At 38.8% G+C, this 22,321-nt stretch overlaps 2 protein-coding genes and 1 pseudogene across 3 annotated transcripts; 2 read left to right on the forward strand and 1 right to left on the reverse strand.

Annotated features, from left to right (window-relative positions):
* Window positions 1–4,692: 4,692 nt before the first annotated feature.
* Window positions 4,693–5,904, forward strand: LOC138910581 (uncharacterized; the record flags this gene model as incomplete). The annotated part of the gene is made up of 3 exons (XM_070201824.1): window positions 4,693–4,802; window positions 4,851–5,170; window positions 5,648–5,904. Coding segments are annotated over 3 exons (687 nt in total), but the record flags the coding sequence as incomplete, so codon positions are not given.
* Window positions 5,905–11,951: 6,047 nt separating this feature from the next.
* LOC104110563 (kinesin-like protein KIN-14I) lies at window positions 11,952–17,779 on the forward strand (annotated as a pseudogene).
* Window positions 17,780–18,648: 869 nt separating this feature from the next.
* Window positions 18,649–21,922, reverse strand: LOC104110562 (F-box/LRR-repeat protein At5g63520-like). 2 transcript variants are annotated; one of them, XM_070199488.1, is made up of 5 exons: window positions 21,001–21,922; window positions 20,745–20,897; window positions 20,027–20,208; window positions 19,626–19,744; window positions 18,649–19,283 (listed from the first exon to the last, which is right to left on the reverse strand). In XM_070199488.1, exons 3-5 carry the CDS (start codon window positions 20,180–20,182, stop codon window positions 18,968–18,970), a joined length of 591 nt encoding a protein of 196 aa, XP_070055589.1. In that variant the 5' UTR covers window positions 20,183–20,208; window positions 20,745–20,897; window positions 21,001–21,922; the 3' UTR covers window positions 18,649–18,967. The 2 variants fall into 2 exon arrangements, with proteins under 2 accessions (XP_070055589.1, XP_070055590.1); XM_070199489.1 differs by having other exon boundaries at window positions 20,027–20,250.
* Between the last annotated feature and the right edge of the window lie 399 nt (window positions 21,923–22,321).

The following is a 22,321-nucleotide window of genomic DNA, read 5'->3' on the forward strand; positions in this document are numbered from 1 at the left end:
ACTGATATTGAATTTATTGACCTCGGGTGCGTATTTTGGTTACGGAGCTCGGTATAGGTCCACTATAATATTTATGACTTGTCTGCCGAATTTGGTGAGAATCGGAGTTGATTTGACGTGATTCGGACGGCCGGTTGTAAAAATATAAGTTTTAAATTTTCTTGAAAACTTCCTTTGATTTGGTGTCTGATTAGTAGTTCTAGGTGTTATTTTGGCGATTTGATAGCGCGAGCAAGTTCGTATGATATTTTAGGACTTGGGTGCATGTTTGGTTTGGAGCCCTGAGGGATCGGGTTGATTTCGGGTGGTTAACGGACCATTTTTGGACTTGAAAAAAACTGTAGAAATCTGCTTCTGGTATCCTTCTTCGCGTTCGCGAGAGGTGGCTCGCATTCGCGAAGAAGAAACTGGATGCAGGTGAAATTTACTCTTCGCATTCGCGAAGAAGGGGACGCGTTCGCGAAGGGAAGAGGGCAGTGTTCATCGCGAACGTGTGAAAGCGTTCGCGTAGAAAGCGAGGCCTGGCCGGGGACCAAGCGTTAAAGATTCGCATTCGCGTAGGGTGTATCGCGTTCGCAAAGGCCAAATTTGGCAAGGCTTCGCGTTCGCGACATTGCCTTCGCGTTCGCGAAAAGCAAAGTTTTGGCAGCACAAAAATGTGCTTCGCGAACGCGAGGCACTGATCGCGTTCGCGAATGGTAAAAATCCCAGAAACAAAACTTAAGTTCTAGAAATGGGGTTTTGACCCATTTTTAATTCTTTCCCATTTTTGAGCTCGGGTAAGGCGATTTTTGGGCGATTTTTACGGAAAAATATTGGGGTAAGTGTTCCTTATCCTATATTGATTATATTTCGTGATTTTATACTCATTTATATCATGAATCCGTGAATTTATGGAAGAAAAATTAGATTTTCTAAAATCTTCCAAAAACGAAAAATTAAGATTTGAAGGTCCATTTGATATCAAAATTGAACAAATTTTGTATGATTGAACTCATATCGGAACGGGTGTTCGGATTTTGCGAGTTTTTTCGAGATTTGAGACATGGGTCCCACTGCCGAATGTTTTAATGAATTTCGAATTTTTATCCGAAAAATTTATAAATTCATATGGAATTAATTCCTATAATTCGTATTGAATATATCGAATTGTTTGTGAATAGATTTGAAGCTTTCAGAGGCAAATTTAAAAGGAAAAGCTGTGGTTGAAGAATTGATTAGAATTTGCAAAGCGAAATAAGTGTCGGGGTTAACCTTGACTTGAGGGAATAGAACCCTTAGATTATTTGTTATGTGAATTGCATGTGAACGACGTATAGGCGAGGTGACGAGTGTCTATACGTCGTCAAATTAATTGTTTGCCTGCTTACTTGAAAAATCATAAATTATTTTTAATCATAAATTAATTATTATAATAATTATTTCTCTCTTATTCTTTGTGCAATATTAACTCTTGAATTCCTGCATTAATTGTTACTTGCTATTTGAATTATGTGATTTAATTATTATTTGACATTTAGCATATTAAATATTAAACTACCTATTTCCTCCCTGATTTCTATAATAATTTGCTATTTGTCATTGTTGGTGTCATAATTAAATTATAATTGTTGTATACTTGTTGTCTTATAATTGTATATTAATTATTGCATTTATTGGGGAAATTTTTTTCTATAAAAGAATTGATTGAAATTGATATATTGGAGGATCGGGTTGCACGCCGCGACAGACTTATTAAAAAGTCAATATTGGAGGATCGGGTTGCACGCCGCAACAGACTTATTAAGAAGTCAATATTGGAGGATTGGATTGTTCACCGCAACAGACTTATTAAGAAGTCAATATTGGAGGATCGGGTTGCACGCCACAACAGACTTATTAAAAGTTCATATTGGAGGATCGGGTTGCACGCCGCAACAGACTTATTAAAAGTCTATATTGGAGGATCGGGCCGCACGCCGCAACAGACTTGATTAAAATGAATATATTGTGAGAGCGGGTTGCACGCTGTAACAGAATTGAATGTGAATATATTGTGAGGACGGGTTGCACGCTGCAACAGAATTGGTTGAAGTGATAATTGGTTATGACTGCTGAGTTGGCTTCAATTATTATAAATGAGTTACTTGATTTATTTCTATTATTGTTGTTGTTATCAATATTGCGTACAGGTTAATGTAAGTGAACCGCCTTAGCCTCGTCACTACTTCGTTGAGGTTAGGCTCAGCACTTACCAGTACATTGGGTCGGTTGTATTGATACTACACTCTGCACTTCTTGTGCGGATTTTGGAGTTGGTCCCAGCGGCGTACCGTAGACTTGCTCGGATTTCAGTTATTCAGAGGAGCCTTGAGGTATAACTGCATGACGTTCGCAGTTCTGATGTCCCCGTCTACTTTAGTTTAGTTGTGTGTTTGTTTCCAGACAGCTTTATTTTATTCCGACCTTTATTTGTATTTATTCTAGAAGCTCGTGCACTTGTGACACCAATTCTGGGATGGTATTTAGACGCCGTTGTTTTGATAGATTATTGCATTATATTTCAAACTTTGCTTCCGCATTTGTTTTCTTGTTATTAATAAATTAAAAATTGTTTTAAAAATGGTTAATATTATTCTAACGTTGGCTTGCCTAGCAAGTGAAATGTTAGGTGCCATCACGGTCCGAAGGTGGGAATTTCGGGTCGTGACAGTTGGTATCAGAACACTAGGTTATATTGGTCTCACGAGTCAAGAGCAAGCTAAGTAGAGTCTGAAGGATCGGTACGGAGACGTCTATACTTATCTCTCAGAGGCTATGAAGTTTAGGAACAATATCACTTCTTTCTTATTCTGTCGTGCGATTTTATTCTATCACCGATGATTGAACCATTCTACTCTTATTCTCTCGTAGATGGTGAGAACACGTAATACCTCTACCGATGGACAGGTAGACCTTCGAGGCCGAGGTAGAGCTCAGTCCAGAGCTCGAGCAACTGCACCTGTTATAGAACCTCAGGTAGACCTTCAGGAGGAGGTCCCAGTTCAGAATGTACCAGTTGGACCAGTTCAGGTCCCGGAAGGATTCATAGCCACTCCAGTACTTCAGGACGCTCTAGTCCGTTTGGTAAGTCTTATGGAGGGCGTGGCCCATAAAGGTACATTTCCAGTGGCACCAACCGTCTCACAGGCTGGGGGAGGAGCACAAACTCCCACTACTCCCGCTCCAGAGTAGATGGCTCCCCTGAATCAGGCTCAAGCAGCCCCACCAGTTGGGGTAGTTCAGCCAGTTATTGCGGCACAGACCAGTGATAGGCCCGTCATGTCTTTTGAGGCCTTATTGAGACTGGATAAGTTTACTAAGCTCTTTCCAGTTCACTTCAGTAGTACACCTTCTGAGGACCCACAGGATTATCTTGAACGCTGCCATGAGGTGTTGCGGAACATGGGTATAGTTGAGACCAATGGGGTTGATTTTGCTGTATTTCAGATAACGGGTTCCGCCAAGAGGTGGTGGAGAGATTACACCTTGACCCGACCAGTCGGATCACCTGCACTTACCTGGGAGCAGTTCTCTCAGCTATTTCTGGAGAAGTTCCTCTCTATCACACTGGGAGAGGAATTTCGCAAGCAATTTGAGCGTCTACAATATGACAGTATGACTGTTACTCAGTATGAGTCCCGTTTTGTGGATTTGGCCCATCATGCTCTCCTTTTACTACCTACGGAGGGAGAGAGAGTGAGGAGGTTTATTGAGGGACTCACTCACCCTATCAGACTTCAGACGGCCAAGGAAACCGGAAGTGAGATTTCTTTTCAGGCGGTTGCTAATGTCGTCAGGAGGATCGAGATGGTTCTTGCACAGGAGATAAGGCAAAGGTCTGATAAGAGGCCTCTGCAGTTCGGTGGTTTCAGTGGCGCCTCGTCTGGAGGCAGGGGTAATTTTGGTAGGGGTCATCCTCCCAGACCGTTTCATTCAGCACTTCATGCATCTCCTGGTGCTTCAGGGAGTCACGGTCCTATTATGACTTACTCTGGGCAGCCAGTATTCAGTGCACATTCAGCTCCTATCAGTGCACCACCACTCCAGAGTTACTACAGTGGTTATCCGGCTCATTTGGGTCAGCTTCAGCTTCAGCAGCCACGACATCAGGATGGGTGTTATGAGTGTGGGAACATTGGTCACATCAGGAGGTATTGCCCTAGATTGGCGAGTAACATATCTCAGCAGAATTCTCGTGCCATCATACTGGCACCGGTTGCTTCACCGCCTGCTCAGCCAGCTAGAGGTAGGGGTTAAGCAGCTAGAGGTGGAGGTCAGGCCATTAGAGGTGGAGGTCAGACCATTAGAGGTGGAGGTCAGACCGTTAGAGGTGGAGGCCAGCCAGTTAGAGGCTATCCTAGAGATGCAGTTCAGAGTGGTGGGGCCTAGCCCTGATTTTATGCTTTTCCAACTAGGCCTGAGACCGAGTCATCTGATGCTGTGATCACAAGTATTATTCCAGTTTGCCATAGAGATGCTTCAGTTCTATTTGATCCGGGATCTACTTATTCCTATGTGTCCTCCTATTTTGCTTCATATTTGGTTGTGCCTTGTGATTCTCTGAGTGCTTCTGTGTGTGTATCTACACCGGTGGGAGATTCTGTTGTAGTAGATCATGTCTATCATTTGTGTATGGTTACTATTGGTAATCTTGAGACTAGTGTAGATCTTCTACTTCTTGATATGGTAGATTTTGATGTCATCTTGGGTATGGATTGGCCGTCTCCTTATCATGCTATATTGGACTGTCATGCCAAGACAGTGACCCTAGCTATGCCGGGGTTACCTCGGTTAGAGTAGAAATGAACTTCTGGCCATTATGCCAGCAGGGTTATTTCTTATATGAAAGCTCGGCGTATGGTAGAGAAAGGGTGTCTAGCCTATTTGGCTTATATTCGCGATCCCAGTGCGGATGCCCCTTTTATGGACTTAGTACTAGTTGTTCATGAATTCTCAGAAGTATTTCCTGTAGATCTGTCGGGGATGCCACCCGATAGAGATATTGACTTCTGTATTGATTTGGCTCCGGGCACTCAGCCCATTTCTATTCCACCATACCGTATGGCCCCGCCAGAGTTGAAAGAATATAAAGAGCAATTACAAGACTTGCTTGATCAAGGATTCATTAGACCCAGTGTCTCGCCCTGGGGTGCACCAGTATTATTTGTAAAGAAGAAAGATGGCTCGATGCGGATGTGTATAGACTATCGGCAGGTGAACAAGGCCACTATCAAAAACAAATATCTGCTGCCAAGAATTGATGACTTATTTGATCAGCTTCAGGGTACCAAGGTATTTTCGAAGATTGATTTGAGATCTGGTTACCATCAGTTGAAGATTAGGGCATCCGATGTCTCTAAGATAACTTTTCGGATGCGGTATGGACATTACGAGTTCCTAGTGATGTCATTTGGGTTGACAAATGCTCCAGCAGTATTTATGGATTTAATGAATCGGGTGTTCAAGCCTTATTTGGATTCTTTTGTGGTTGTATTCATTGATGATATCTTGATTTACTCCAGCAGTCGAGAGGAGCATGAGCAGCATCTTCGAAGTGTGCTTCACACCTTGAAGAATAATCAGTTATATGCCAAATTTTTAAAATGCGAGTTTTGGTTAGACTCAGTTGCCTTTTTGGGGCACGTGGTATCGGCAGAAGGCATAAAGGTGGATCCTAAGAAGATTGAGGTTGTTCAGAATTGGCCTAGACCTACTTCAGTTACAGAGATCCGGAGTTTCCTGGGTTTAACAGGTTATTATCGTCGGTTCGTGGAAGGGTTTTCATCTATAGCAAGCACATTGACCAGACTAACCCAGAAGGGTGTCCCATTCAGATGGTCAGACGAATGTGAGTTGAGCTTTCAGAAGCTCAAGACCGCTTTGACTACGGCGCCAGTGTTGGTATTACCCACAGGTTCAGGATCGTATACAGTATATTGTGACGCATCTCACATTGGGCTTGGTGTAGTATTAATGCAAGATGGCAAGGTAATTGCATATGCATCGCGGCAGTTGAAAGTTCACGAGAAGAATTATCCTGTTCATGACTTAGAATTAACAGCCATTGTTCATGCGCTGAAGATTTGAAGGCATTACCTCTACGGTGTCTCGTGTGAGGTATTTACTAATCATCGCAGCCTTCAGTATCTGTTCAAACAAAAAGATCTTAATTTGAGGCAGAGAAGATGGTTGGAGTTGTTGAAAGACTATGATATCACCATTTTGTATTACCCCGGAAAGGCCAATGCGGTAGCCGATGCCTTGAGTAGAAAGGCTGTGAGTATGGGCAGTCTTGCGTATATTCCGGTTGGTGAGAGGCCATTAGATGCAAATGTTCAGACTTTGGCTAATCAGTTCGTAAGGTTAGATATTTCAGAACCCAGTTGGATTCTAGCTTGCACAGTCGCTCGGTCTTCTTTATATGAGCGCATCAGAGAGAGGCAGTATGATGATCCTTATTTACATGTCCTTAATGACACGGTGTGGCACGTGATGGCAAACATGTTGTTGTGGGGGAAGATGGGGTTCTGCGAATGCAAGGTCGTATTTGTGTGCTTAATGTGGATGGGCTTCGTGAATTAATTCTTGGAGAAACACACAGTTCCAGGTATTCTATTCATCCAGGTACCGCCAAAATGTATCAAGATTTGCGGCAACATTATTGGTGGAGGAGAATGAAAAAGGATATAGTTGCATATGTAGCTCGGTGTCTGAATTGTCAGCAAGTTAAGTACGAGCATCAGAGACCTGGTGGTTTGCTTCAGAAGTTAGAAATTTCTGAGTGGAAGTGGGAGCGTATCACTATGGATTTTGTTATTGGGCTCCCACGGACTCAGAGAAAATTTGACGCAGTTTGGGTCATTGTGGACAGGTTAACCAAGTCAGCCCATTTCATTCCAGTGGCGGTTACCTATTCTTCAGAGAGGTTAGCTGAAATTTACATTCATAAGATTGTCCGCCTTCACGGTGTGCCCGTGTCTATTATTTCAGATCGAGGTACGCAGTTTACCTCACATTTTTGGAGGGCTGTACAGCGTGAGTTAGGCACGCGGGTGGAGTTGAGTACAACATTTCATCCACAGACAGACGGACAGTTAGAGCGCACTATTCGAATATTGGAAAATATGCTCAGCGCTTGTGTTATAGACTTTGGAGGTTCTTGGGATCATTTCTTGCCACTTGCGGAGTTTGCTTATAATAATAGCTACCAGTCGAGTATTCAGATGGCTCCATATGAGGTATTATACGGAAGGCGATGCCGTATTGCCAGTTGGTTAGTTTGAACCGGGAGAGGCTCAGTTGTTGGGTACCGATTTGGTACAGGATGCCTTGGATAAGGTCAAGATTATTCAGGATCGACTTCGCACAGCTCAGTCTAGGCAAAAGAGTTATGCCGACCGAAAAGTTTGTGATATTGCATTCATGGTTGGAGAACGAATATTGCTCCGGGTTTCACCTATGAAAGATGTAATGAGGTTCGTAAAGAAGGGCAAGTTGAGCCCTAGGTATATCGGACCCTTTGAAATTCTTGAAAGGGTAGGTGAAGTAGCCTACAAGATTGCATTACCACCTAATTTATCATCGGTTCATCCGGTGTTCCATATGTCTATGCTCCGTAAATATCATGGTAATCCGTCCCATGTATTAGATTTCAGCTCAGTCCAATTGGACAAAGATTTGACTTACGAGGAGGAGCCGGTGGCTATTCTAGCCCGGGAGGTCCGACAGTTGAGGTCAAAGAGTTATCCTTCAGTTCGGGTGTAATGGGGAGGTCAGCCGGTAAAGGCATCTACCTGGGAGTCCGAGTCGGACAAGCGGAGTAAATATCCACACTTATTCACTAGCTCAGGTACTTTTTCCTAACTCCGTTCGAGGACGAACGGTTATTTTAGAGGTGGAGAATGTGATGACCCAAAATATCATCTTTAAATTTAATAAGTAATTCTATGTTCTAAGACCTCAAAAAGTACCATTTATTATTTCTCGACTTACGTGCGCAGTTCGTACAATTTTCTGAAAGGTTTTTATGTGAAAAATGGATTAAAATGGGAAATAGAGCTATAAAACTCAACTAAGTTGACTTTGATCAATATTTTGAGCAAACGGACCCAGATCAGTGTTTTGAAAATTCTGGTAGGTCCGTATTGTGATTTGGGACTTGGGCGTATACCCGAAATCGAATTCCGAGTTCCCTAGCCCGAGTTATAAAATTTTGATGAAAAATTAAAAGCTTGAAAGCTTAATGATTTCTAAGAAATTACTGATGTTGGATTTATTGAACTCGGGTCCGTATTTTAGTTTCGGAGCCCGGTATAGGTCCACTATAATATTTATGACTTGTACGCCGAATTTGGTGAGAATCGCAGTTGATTTGACATGATTCGGACAGCCGGTTGTAAAAATATAAGTTTTAAAGTTATCTTGAAAACTTCCTTTGATTTGGTATCCGATTCGTAGTTCTAAGTGTTATTTTGGCGATTTGATTGCGCGAGCAAGTTCGTATAAAGTTTTAGGACTTAGGTGCATGTTTGGTTTGGAGCCCCGAGGATTCGGATTGATTTCGGGTGGTTAACGGACTATTTTTGGACTGGGGAAAAACTGCAGAAATCTGCTTCTAGTATCCTTCTTCGCGTTCGCGAGAGGTGGCTCGCGTTCGCAAAGAAGAAACTGGAGGCAGGTGAAATTTACTCTTCGCATTCGCGAAAAGGGGGGACGCATTTGTGAAGAGGGGGACACGTTCGCGAAGGGAAGAGGGCAGTGTTCATCGCGAACGCATGGAAGCATTCGCGTTCGCGTAGAAGGCGAGGCCTGGCCGTGCACTAAGCGTTAAAGCTTCGCGTTCGCGTGGGGTGTATCGCGTTCGCGAAGGCGAAATTTGGCAAAGCTTCGCGTTTGCGACATTGCCTTTGCGTTCGCGAAGAGAAAAGTTTTGGCAGCACAAAAATGTGCTCCGCGGACGCGAGGCACTGACCACGTTCGCGAAGGGTAAAAATCCGAAAAACAGAACTTAAGTTCTGAAAATGGGGTTTCGACCCATTTTCAATTCTTTCCCATTTTTGAGCTCGGGCAAGGCGATTTTTGGGTGATTTTTACGAAAAAATATTGGGGTAAGTATTCCTTATGCTATATTGATTATATTTCATGCTTTCATACTCATTTATATCATGAATCCGTAAATTTATGAAAGAAAAATCAGATTTTCTAAAATCTTCCAAAAACGAAAAATTAAGATTTGAAGGTCAATTTGATATCGGAATTGGACAAATTTTGTATGGTTGAACTCGTATCAGAACGGGTGTTCGAATTTCGTGAGTTTTTCCGGGATTTGAGACGTGGGTCCCATTGCCGAATGTTTTAATGAATTTTGAATTTTTATCTGGAAATTTGTAAATTCATATGGAATTAATTCCTTTGATTCGTATTGAATATATCAAATTGTTTGTGAATAGATTTGAAGCTTTCGGAGGCAAATTTAAAAGGAAAAGTTGTGGTTGAATAATTGATTGAAATTTGCAAAGCGAGGTAAGTGTAGGGGTTAACCTTGACTTGAGGGAATAGAACCCTTAGATTATTTGTTATGTGAATTGCATGTGAACGACGTATAGGCGAGGTGACGAGTGTCTATACGTCGTCAAATTAATTGTTTGCCTGCTTACTTGAAAAATTATAAATTATTTTTAATCATAAATTAATTATTATAATAATTGTTTCTCTCTTATTCTTTTTCCAATATTAACTCTTGAGTTCCTGCATTAATTGTTACATGCTATTTGAATTATGTGATTTAATTGTTATTTGACATTTAGCATATTAAATATTAAACTACCTATTTCCTCCCTGATTTCTATAATAATTTGCTATTTGTCATTGTTGGTGTTATAATTAAATCATAATTGTTGTATACTTGTTGTCTTATAATTTTATATTAATTATTGTATTTATTGGAAAAATTTCTTCTATAAAAAAATTGATTGAAATGGATATATTGGAGGATCGGGTTGCACGCCACAATAGACTTATTAAAAAGTCAATATTGGAGGATCAGGTTGCACGCCGCAACAGACTTATTAAGAAGTCAATATTGGAGGACCGGGTTGCACGCCGCAACAGACTTATTAAGAAGTCAATATTGGAGAATCGGGTTGCACGCCACAACAGACTTATTAAAAGTTCATATTGGAGGATCGAATTACACGCCGCAACAGACTTATTAAAAGTCCATATTGGAGGATCGGGTTGCACGCCACAACAGACTTGATTAAAATGAATATATTGTGAGAGCGGGTTGCACGCTGCAACAGAATTGAATGTGAATATATTGTGAGAGCGGGTTGCACGCTGCAACAGAATTGGTTGAAATGATAATTGGTTATGACTGCTAAGTTGGCTTCAATTATTATAAATGAGTTACTTGATTTATTTCTATTCTTGTTGTTATTATCAATATTGCGTACATGTTAATGTAAGTGAACCGCCTTAGCCTCGTTAGTACTTCGTCGAGGTTAGGCTCAGCACTTACCAGTACATGGGGTCGGTTGTACTGATACTCTACTCTGCACTTCTTGTGCAGATTTTGGAGTTGGTCCCAGCGGCGTACCGTAGACTTGCTCGAATTTCAGCTATTCAGAGGAGACTTGAGGTATAACTGCACGGCGTTCGCAGTTAAGAAGTCCCCGTCTACTTTACTTTAGCCGTGTGTTTGTTTCCAGATAACTTTATTTTATTCAGACCTTTATTTGTATTTATTCTATAAGCTCGTGCACTTGTGACATCAATTCTGGGATGGTATTTAGACACTGTTGTTTTGATGGATTATTGCATTATATTTCAAACTTTGCTTCCACATTTGTTTTCTTGTTATTAATAAATTTAAAATTATTTTAAAAATGATTAATATTATTCTAACGTTGGCTTGCCTAACAAGTGAAATGTTAGGTGCCATCATGGTCCGAATGTGAGAATTTCGGATCGTGACAGTCACAAATATTTTTGGAAAGAAAAAAACATGTTAGAAACACAAATCTATGCTAAAATTGGAAAAGATCCATTTTTCACTTTTGATTGATGTAAACTTTTGAAAGCTCTATATATGTAAAAAAGAAGATCCCAATCTCTTAATCAAAAGAAGTTAGTTTCTCAATGAACTCCAATCATCGGCTATGACTATCCCACGTAGCAATACTTAACGGTCTTGATTAAAGACCCCACCAATTTGAATTCAAATTTGGTAACGTTACATTACCGGAGCCTTAGGTTCGGATCCAAACCTAAACATACGTAAACTATATTACAACTCCCTTTAAATTTTCACTAAGGACGGTTTGACAGTATATTTTGCCAAAATAAATTTGTATTTTATTTGTCAAACACATGTTTGATCATAGATTTTACCTACATTTTGGTTAAATCCAAATAGTTGGTTTTGGGTTAAAATTTCACTATTATATTTTTTTAAAATTGCCCCAAACTTTTATATTTTATAAAAAAACCCATCATTTATTATTTTGTAACGATGTTGCTTCGTCTTCTCGGTCATTTGATAGTGTATCATGTAATTCATTATAAAAATGATAATTTTGTATCAAATTTATTTATGTTCAGGACTATGATTTACGATAATATAATGAATGTTATTAATAATGGTACTATTGAGTATTTATGATAATTTTTAGAACTTGTGGGTATAAGTCATGTTTCATGTTTTTCCAAACCAAACTTCACCCAAAACAGATGTCCAAACACATTTTCATCTTCAAACCAAACTTCACCCAAATCAGATTTTTTCAGAATAAATTTGGAAATTTATGGTCAAACGCTGGCTAACTTTAATCTTCTACATTTCTCTTAGCTCCAAAAAAAGCAAAAATTCTAATTTTAATTTCCAAAAAAATTCACTCCCATTTCTCCTTAAATTGTGAAAAATTGTGGGGTACATTTGTTTTTACCATTTAGAGATAGAGATTCTTGAAAAAGTAAGTATATTATTCAGTTATAGTATAAATGTTATAGCTACTGTATACTCTGAATTTTGTTTAGTAACAATTTTTTTTGTTGTTGTTGGAATTATATCCATTTGGGTCTGAAGGTTTTTAGAAGTCATACTACTCTTTAGGTAAATTTTTGTTGAATTTTTGTAAAGCTCAAAAATTTGAAGGGTTCCTAAATTTTAATCTTCTTTGTTATGTATATTCTTAATTTTCTTGAATTTTTTATGTAATTGTTTGTAGACAGAATATTCTTGTGATTTTGTTCATTTGGGACTAAAGGGTTTTAGAATTGATATATTTTTATGGGTAAAATGATTTCCTTGAAATGTGTATTACATTTGTTTTACATTTAAGGGGTTTGAATGATTTGTGCTATTTTAACCTTATTTTGCCTTTTTTTCTTCTTCTGGATGATAGAGTTAAAAAATTAGATCTTTAATGGAGGATTCAAGAAGAGGAAGGGGACATGAATACAACTTGGCTTGGAGGAAAGCTGAAGAAGCAGGTTTCATTTATTTCCTTTATTATATTCACTATCCATATAAAGAACTTCTAGCACTTTTTTAAATTATTACTATTATTATTTTATATAATATTGGCATGAGATGAGCTTGTATGTTGTAACATTGTTAGTGAGATTCATATAGCGAGGGGCGAAGCTACACTCTTGTAAGGGTGGTCAGTTACACTATATATATATATATAGGTAAAATATTAGTTTTAAAGGTCTATAACATATATTGAACACCATTTGTCGAGATATTTTTTTTGTCTTTCAAGTTTGAACACCCTTGGAGAAATTTCTGACTTCACCACTGCATATAGCCGACCCTGACTTGTTTGGGATAGAGGCGTAGTAGTAGTAGTTGTTGTTGTATTATATTCATTATTATCCATAGTGCTCATTGTTTGATTGAGGTTTAGTTTTGTGTATTTTTTTCCCTTTTGGGGTAAATGAAGTTCGTGTGGGGTTTTCGTTGTATATCTGTAGCTTTGAGGCGATATCAAGCGACCCACTGGTTAGAATGTTTCGTCGGGCCATTAGGTATATCAAGCCAGCCTTCTGAGAGAGAGTTTGTTTCTTGCTTGAGAAATGGTTTGGTACTTTGCAATTTGATTAACAAAGTTCAACCAGGATCAGTTCCAAAGGTACATTACTATCTAGTATGCAAAAAAAAAGCAGCTCTTTATGCAACCTTTGTTATTCGTTCGATGTTGTTTTTATGCTGTGGTACTTGTTTTTAGGTTGTAGACAACCACACGCCTTCGCATTCAATCATGTGGGATTCTCAGCCATTGCCAGCATATCAATATTTTGAGAACAGTAGGAACTTTTTGGTAGCTGTGGAAGATTTAAAGCTACCAGCTTTTGAGGCATCTGTTTTTGAAAGGGTAAAATTATAGCTAATTACTTTTGTCTTCTTTGTAAGTTTTATAATGAAATGGAGGCTGGAATGAGATACCAATTTTTCAATTCATTTTCTGCATTCTTGGGATAATATAGAGGCGGGTTCATCAACAAAGGTTGTGGATTGCATTTTGGAACTTAAAGCATACCATGAGTGGAAGCAAATGACTGGTGGCGTAAGATGCTATAAGCCTTTGAGGTCTCCTCTCTTGACCCCTTCGAGGGGAAGGATTCAAGCACGACAACCTATGACGATTAATTCTGATAGTTGCAGGCGATTGGATACTGAAGTAACATATATGATTTTACACCTCTTCCCACGAGTTTCAGAAAAATATGTCAGATATATCGTGGTCCTTATGAATAAGTGATTTCTAAATACATGAAATGGCTGTGGATGGTGTAAGAGACGAACAAAGTCAAGCACGAATTGTGAAGACCTTTAGGTACTTCATGGTTTCCAAAATCCAACTTCAGTTGGTAAATAATGTGACTCCCCTCAAACACTTTTTGCGCTAGCATAGGTAGCTAGATGACCTAAACAGAACAATATATCTCCTGCAGTAGAGTCGAATAAGGGTTGATGACAGTGAACCATAAAGTGTTTTAGTCTGTCGAAGGCTGTGAGAGTACTAAATTGTACCTTGGTTGTTAAGATATTTCATTTCTATTCTTGTTAAGCTTAAGTATGAGTGGTCTGCAAGCAAATTAGCTGTGATGCTTTGATTTGCACAAGATTCTTTCCAGTTCAACACTTGGCTTATTTGCTAAATACTTTCTTGTTTTGCTAAGATCACTGTCATGGATGACTAATATTTTAAGCTGGCAGAATCTTAAGGTCCTGTTATCAAGCACGAAAAGAGAATTTGAAGATCTGCAGTCTCAACTACAAAGTGATCTGAAGCAACTTGGTATGTTTTCTGTAAAAAGAAACCTACATTCCATCTACTAAAAGGTCACATGTCACATATCTATATCAAGAATTGTTCCAATAATTTGAAAGCTAAATTTTGAGGTTTGATTTAACATGGTTTCAGGAGATCAAGTGCTCGAGATGTCTAATGCTGCTCTTGGATATCACAAGGTTCTGAAAGAAAACAGAACTTTGCATAACATGGTTCAGGACCTAAATGGTATTTCAACAATGATATCATCGACAAATGTACTAATTGCTTACTAACTTTTTATCTCACTTTTTATGGTGGGAGTAAAGTCTGTCAAAGAATATCAAGTGAAAGTAAAAGGCTGAATTGCTATCCCTATAAGTGTACCTGTTAGAATCAAGTTTTGTTCCACAGAAGCTCTCTAATCTTGCTGTATTTATCTATTGTTTAGGGAATATTCGAGTTTACTGCAGAATAAGGCCTGCTTTCAGTACAGAAGCGAAAACTGCCATAGATTTTATTGGAGAAGATGGTTCTTTGGTTGTAATTGACCCACTAAAATCCTGGAAAGATGGGGGGAAAATCTTCCAGTTCAACCGTGTTTTTGGTCCTACTGCCACTCAGGGTAATGGATACTGTTACATAGTACAGTTGAAGATACATCTTCCATTTTCTTTTTCTAATATTGTTTCTTGTAACACTACTTAATTTTACAGAAGATGTATTTAGAAACACTAAACCGCTTGTAAGATCTGTGATGGATGGTTACAATGTGTGCATATTTGCTTATGGTCAAACTGGATCAGGGAAAACATATACTATGGTCAAACATGAGTGGCAACGGTTTGGCTCTGCCTGATGCTAGCATACATCCAGTGAATTGTGCTGCAGATGTTATAAACCTGATGAAACTTGGTGACTTGAACCGTGCCGTTGGCTGTACTGCCATGAACAACCGCAGTAGCCATTCACACAGGTAGGCCAACTAAACAGCATTTAAGTTGTTTCTATTCCATTGCCACTGAGACAGTTAATAAATTTGTTTAAGTTTTATTTATGCTAACATGAAATACTTGCAGTGTGCTGACTGTACATGTGCATGGTGAAGATACATCTGGAAACATAATACACAGTTGCCTCCATTTGGTTGATCTTGCTGGTAGTGAACGAGTTGACAAGTCAGAAGTTACTGGAGACGGCCTCAAAGAGGCACAACATATAAATAAATCTCTCTCTTGCTTGCGCGATGTGATCACAGCATTGGCACAGAAGAATTCTCACATCCCTTGTAGAAACAGCAAACTCACATTACTCTTGCAGAACTCTTTAGGTTTGTACAAATAAATTATTCAATTAGCTCAAGATTTCGCGCTCCAGATATAGCAACTCACATCACTGATATAGACAATATTTAGTCATAATATGAATTTAGGCTTTGAAACATCATGTAGGAATGTTTTTGAGTTCTGCAATTACGACCATTTATAGTTTTACTAATGTTTTTTATGGTGTCTTTCAGGTAGACATGCAAAAACATTGATGTTTGCTCATGTTAGTCCTGAAGGGGATTCCTTTGGAGAAACAGTTAGTACTCTGAAGTTTGCACAGAGGGTTTCGAGTGTGGAACTTGGTGCAGCTCGTTTAAATAAAGAGAGCAACGAAGTTTTAGAACTCAAAGCTGAGGTAAAACACATTCATTTTCATGATATTATATGGTTATAAGCATACAGTGGCTTAAAAGATGGGTTATAAGACAAAATAAACAAAAAATTCTTGGGCTTAGAGTGTTGGATTATCATTCATTACCTGTCAGCTGCTCCAATTACTGTAGATTGAGACCCTCAAAAAGGCGTTGGCTAACAAGGAAACACAAACTCCGCAAATGAACAAACCAAAGGAACAAGAACACCTTTCCAGAAGCCTAAAGTAATAGCTGAGAGACCCACTCCACGAGCTCGAAGATTAAGCATAGAGAATTGCACCACCATTAGGGTACAAAAGGCCAACGCTGATGATGAAACGGGATCCAAAACCCCAGCTGTGAAAACTCGTTCGAGAAGATTAAGTTTAGAAGGGCCAAGATTAGCCAGTAAGAACCTTGAACAGATCAAATCATTAGAAACCACAAGCAAGCGAGATGATAATCCAGAAGTTGTGTGCTTACAGAAATCTAGTGAGCTTCAAGAGGGAGATGATGTCACAAAATTGTATGATCAAGTTGGTAATGGTATCTGCATGGAGGCTCCTCACAGTCCAACTTCTGCGTGTAAACGCCAGCAGCCTCCTCGAAGCCCAACTGCTGGTTTTAAAATTCAGCAGGCTCCTCGGAGTCCAACTTCTGCCTATAAAAGCCAGCAGCCTCCTCGGAGTCCAACTTCTGTTTTTAAGAGCTGCAATGCACCTAGGAGTCCAACAAGTTCTGCCATTAAAAGCCAGGGGGTGAAAACAACAGATAACAGGACAAGTATTCCTTCTCTTTAACTACCCAAAACACCCGAGCCACCACTGATAACCTCTATAGATGAGATCAAGGGAGGAATGCGAAGTGACCGTACAATTTCATCCGAATTCCAGACGCCTACTTTGATTAGCAGCACTCATGGAAAGGGATCTCAAATACGAAGATCACTTCACACTATTGGGAAACTGATTAATGGCTCCTACAGAAAGTAAGTGATCCATTCCCTGATCGCATTTTAGTTGTTTTTATGCATTTAATCAATTCGTATGAACATAGGAAGCTGTAGCTTTTTGGAAGTTCAACAGTGTGATTTTTGTTGCCTGAGAATTGTGTTTATTGACTTGTGAAAACTTACAGGAACCAACAGAAAAGGACTGAAGCAGCACCACTATCACCTTTCAATTGCCAAAATGAGGTGAAGTCACCAATCGCTTCTAATGCACGGACACTAAGAAGACAATCCCTAACTGGCATTCCACCACCAACCATGTCGAGGAGATCTTCACTTGGAGGAGGGACCTTGCCTGATTCTTGTAAGCAAAATGAACAATATATCTCAGCTAACAAACTATAATGACCAAATGTAGTATTTACAGAATCTTTGTTCATTTTATAGGTGCAAACGAAAGCAGAAATTCCAAGACTCCTCCATCACGCGCTTCAGCCAAGTCGAGGTGGCTATAAGGAACACTAAGTAGTTAACGTCAAGGAGCTAGCTGTAGGGATCAACAAGTAGTGCTTTGGCTTTGGTATACTGAATACTGACTACTTCACATCAAGCTAGGACAAACATTGATGACACGGTTATGCTGCAGATACTCGCTGCAAGTGTAGATGTAGTAAGGCTGTTAACATTGATATTTCTGTACAGACTACTGAGGCAGAAATTAGGAACTGGAGGGGCCACAAAGATGCAAAGTCTTTGTTATTTGAACCATGAATAAACTTATAGAAGCACATTGTTGTATACCAATCAAAAAACTAACATTTCAATGAAAGTTCTTTTCATCAATGCCTGCTTTAGATGTATACAAGTAAAAAAATTCTTCCTTTACTACAAGTTTGCATGACCATCTGGTTCTGCATTGGCTTGTGATGAAAAACAACATTTAGCAAGACATAGAAACTGCAATAGAGCATGTCTAAAAGCTCAAACTTTTCAGCACAACCTAAATGCTAGTTAAGATTAAAGATTACCTTTAAAAAGGTATTTATGTTCATTCTTTGGGTTGACTAATATACATCTGTCTCGAAAGATCAACAATATTCTTAAATAAATGCAGACTTTAGCGAAAAATAGGACACAATGGAAGAAAAAAATTTATGAAGGCAATACCAATTAGATGGGAATGTTTGTCATGTTAATACGTTTACATTAGGTTCTATACTTTCTGACAGTCTTTTAACCCTATAAGAAATTCTTATACAAATATAGAAAATTTCTGGTACTTCACATGGTCAGTGAAATTTCATATAGCCGATCCCAACTTGTTTGATACTGAAACATAATTATTGTTGCCGTTAAATACAAATTTAGACATTATTTGGTTGCGAGACTTGTTCAAGAACAAGTGAAGGGAGGTATATGCAATGCAATGTAAATTAAAGGGGCTATTGATATAATTTTGAGGAGGAACCAATCATTTGAGGGAAATCTTGAGCAGAATGCAACCCTTCACGCACACACACCCAAACCATCTTTTGATGGTCAAATATTTGTCAAATCCTTGAAACTAATGCTCTATAATTCCCAAGAAAAGTTTAGATTATTTAGATTTTTGTCTTTTGAAAGAATGGACACCATTCACTTAATACCCTTGATGTTTTAGACTTGCAGAATATTCATGTCATTTACAACACAAAAATACTACTAAAAACAGTAACAAATTAGTAGCAAAATATTCCAGAATAGCTTCTGAAATATCTACACGAGAAATTTGCCCTCTACTAAGCCACAGTATTAGCCAGATTCCACCATATTCCAAGTTTCCAACACCAAGAATCTTTGGCCATTACCAGCAAGAGTCACCAGATATGTCCAATGCAATACCGGCCATCTCTAATGTTGTGGCAATGCAGGGGTATATGACATAACCAGGTAAACAGTACTAAATACATGCAAACAGCAACGTACAGAGTTCTGTTCTTGAGACCCCTGTCCATATGAGTTTAAATCTCCACGTGCAATTTCTCCGGCACAATAAGTTCATGAGAAGGTAACCCCAGGGAAGTTCTCCAAGAAAGGTGAGCCGTCTACATTAGGTTCACCAAAAAATAACTTGCCGCGGTCACAACAAGCAAACATAATACCACCAAAAACAGACTTCTTATTATGCATATCTAAACCATTGCCATTAGTATGATCATCACTTTGGTAGTTAAGATCTTGCTTCAAATGTCTGAAGCTGTTTGATACATGGTTGCAAGAAACACGTGCCAAATCAGATTTTGCCTGGTAAAACTGAAAGGAGTCTCCACTTCTGATACCAACACCATGGACATATAGATACTTCTCATCACCTCTGCAAATTATTACAATTAGTTATAGAAGTGAAGAGGACAAGGAAAAGCATACAAGGCTTTCAGCATAATGATTGATTTCAACAAGATACTAAAACGCTTTTCCATGTTAGCAGAAACAAACTTAAGTAACAAACGGACTTCACAACTCTCTCGAGAAAAATTTATGGAAACTTTTTGGAGAATAACCTCCACCGGCATGCTTTGCCTATTCTTCACCTCGGGAAGCCAAAAAGGTTGTTTATATAGACTATAGACAGCAGAATATGACAAAATGAGGAACATTCAAACACCATATGTGAAGACCAAAAAAGCATAATCAAGCGTGATGGAGCATTAATCACCTTAAAACCTCATGGAATTCATGCATATTTATCCAACTTGGCTTTTCCTGCCCAATAGAGCATTTCCTTCTTTTTGTAACTCCAACATAGAGAGCTGGACAATTGATATGACCACCGAGCTGGTGAAATAAAATCATAGAAAAGAAACATCTCAAGTCAGAGAAGAGTGCGAAATTTTGTTCAGTGGGTTTCAGACACACACACACACACACACGTGATGGTAGATGTACACTTGCATTTCTGAACTTAAAATGCTTCACTACGGTGGAAGGAATCAAGGAAAAGAAAACAAGACGAGTTACACACACCACAAATCGTGGAAGTATTTGATAATTTCCTTTATTGTGAATTACTTCCTTCAGAACTGGTTTAAATTTACTTCACAAGATGTACTACCTTACCTCATCATAAATCTGATCTAAAATAGTCTGACCATCCAGACTCTCGCGCACTGCTTCTCTTTTCGCGGTGAGCCAAGTGGAATAATCTTTAGGTCTCTCCCTAACAGAAACAGCTTTGTATGCAGGTCCAATTGGTGAAATGCCAGTGGATAACATCACATGAAACTGAGTTTCCCCAACACCTGTTTACAGGTTCCCAGAAAATGATTGCCACAATAAACTCCCTGGAAATATAATATACTAAATTACCTAAAGAGATGACAGTATAAGCAGAAGACAAGGAATCTAATACTTTTAACTAGATAAGAGTCTAATATATTTAACTATATTTACTCATATAACTGCAAAAGAAACATCAGCATAACTTTAAGAATTTATGATAATTTCAAAAATACTAAGGATATGTACTTATAACATCAGCAACTATACAGTGCTCAAGCTATAAATAATCATAAAATTTCATACAAACTCAACAACTCGGGTTAGTTAAGCCTGTATATTCATCATCTGATGATTAAACAGTTATCTATTAACACAACTGAGAAACCAAATAATACACATGCCCAATCTCTCTTTCTCTTTCACTCTCTATATCAGACTAGCATTGGTGGCCCGGTTCTCTCTGACCCGAATGCCTTATAAAACAGTGCTCTTGTTAATGAACAAACAGGATCATAATTTGAAACCGCAAAGTTTCAGTTAAGATATAATTGCATACCAGAAGGCTTGCCTCTATCCGTTGAAAATAAAAGAGCAATAGCAGCTGAACTGGACGCTTTGTTATTAGAACAGTTAATTGCTGTATCACCTCGGTATAAAAACTGAGAACCTCCGTCACCCACAATGACAGTCTCAGAGGAAAAAGCATAATCTACAAACACAAAATGGCACACTGAAAATATAACTTGTTTCTCACAGAATCAACATAAAGGTATATGAGTTTTGCATAAATAAAAATTATGAAGCTTACTCACCCAACTTTTCAAGGACAGGTTTGATGTCAGTGTCCTCGTCCTAGAACAACATTCAAATGATCCTTATTACAGTTATTATTTTGAAAAAGGTAACAATGATATTCTTCAGCACCCATAAAACGGGGCTGGTATCTAATATTTACAAGTACAGCCCCTGAAAATCTTACAGAGAATCAAAAAGATCTAGTAGTGATTCTACATCACCTATCAACTGTTCTTTACACCAAAAATGAAAAAGAGAAATACAAGAACTCTTGATTTTTTGTGTTGAACTGCTCTTGCCTTCAAAATATCTTGCATTCCTCTCCTTCCAAACTGTCCACCATATGCAAGCTGGAACAATCTTCCACTATTCCTTGAGATCAGAGGCGGATCCAGGATTTAAAGTTTATGGGTTCTTATAGCGACCTTAAATAAATATACAATAAGTAAATGGGTTCACAATCAAATATTTATGGATATTTAGTAGATTTTGTAATATATATACAGAGTATATACAAAAGCTACTGAGTTCCCGGGAACCCACATGTAATAGGCTGGATCCGCCCCTGCTTGTGACAGGTTCTTCCCCTAATACTGTTCCAGCTGCATATCAGGCCAATGGTGTCTTTGGGCATTACCCAAACAATACCAGCTAGTGCTATAAAGAGCTGCCAAAGTTGTCTAGTAATAACACAATGTAAGAAAAGATGCTCATGGGTTTCATCTTCCTGTTGACATAGAAAGCATGTAGAGCTGGTCTGAATACTTCTTTTTTGGAGAATTTCTAGAGTGAGACAGGCTTTTCTTACCACTAACCATGAAAAGCAAATAACTTTGAATGGTGCTTTGATCTTCCAAATCTTTTTTCAAGGCCAAGGATAGTTGGGGTGTCCTCTGGATGATAGATAGTTGTATGCTGCCTTGACTGTAAATTTAGAGCAACAATTTGAATATTGTTTAGAACAAAACTGAGGTCCTAAAATGTTCTCTTATATAATAGAATAATACTCTCTCTCTCAAAGGGGAGCCTTCAAGTTGTCTCCGTGTGACCTATATGTCACGGGTTCAAGCCGTGGAATCAACCACTGATGCTTGCATCAGGGTAGGATGCCCACATCACACCCTTGGGGTGCGGCCCTTCCTCGGACCTTGCGTGAACGCGGGATGCTTTGTGCACCGGTTTCCCAATACTCTCCCTATCTCAATTATGACACTTTTTAATTTGGTACAACAGCAACAACAAAAACTACTACTACTACTATTACTACCAGGGGTGTTCATTGTTCGGTTTGAATCGGTTTTTTTCTAAAAAGTAACCAAACCAACTAAGTCGGTTTTT

This window comes from Nicotiana tomentosiformis, chromosome 4 (genome assembly GCF_000390325.3).
Source record: "Nicotiana tomentosiformis chromosome 4, ASM39032v3, whole genome shotgun sequence".
Classification (NCBI taxonomy): Eukaryota; Viridiplantae; Streptophyta; class Magnoliopsida; order Solanales; family Solanaceae; genus Nicotiana; species Nicotiana tomentosiformis.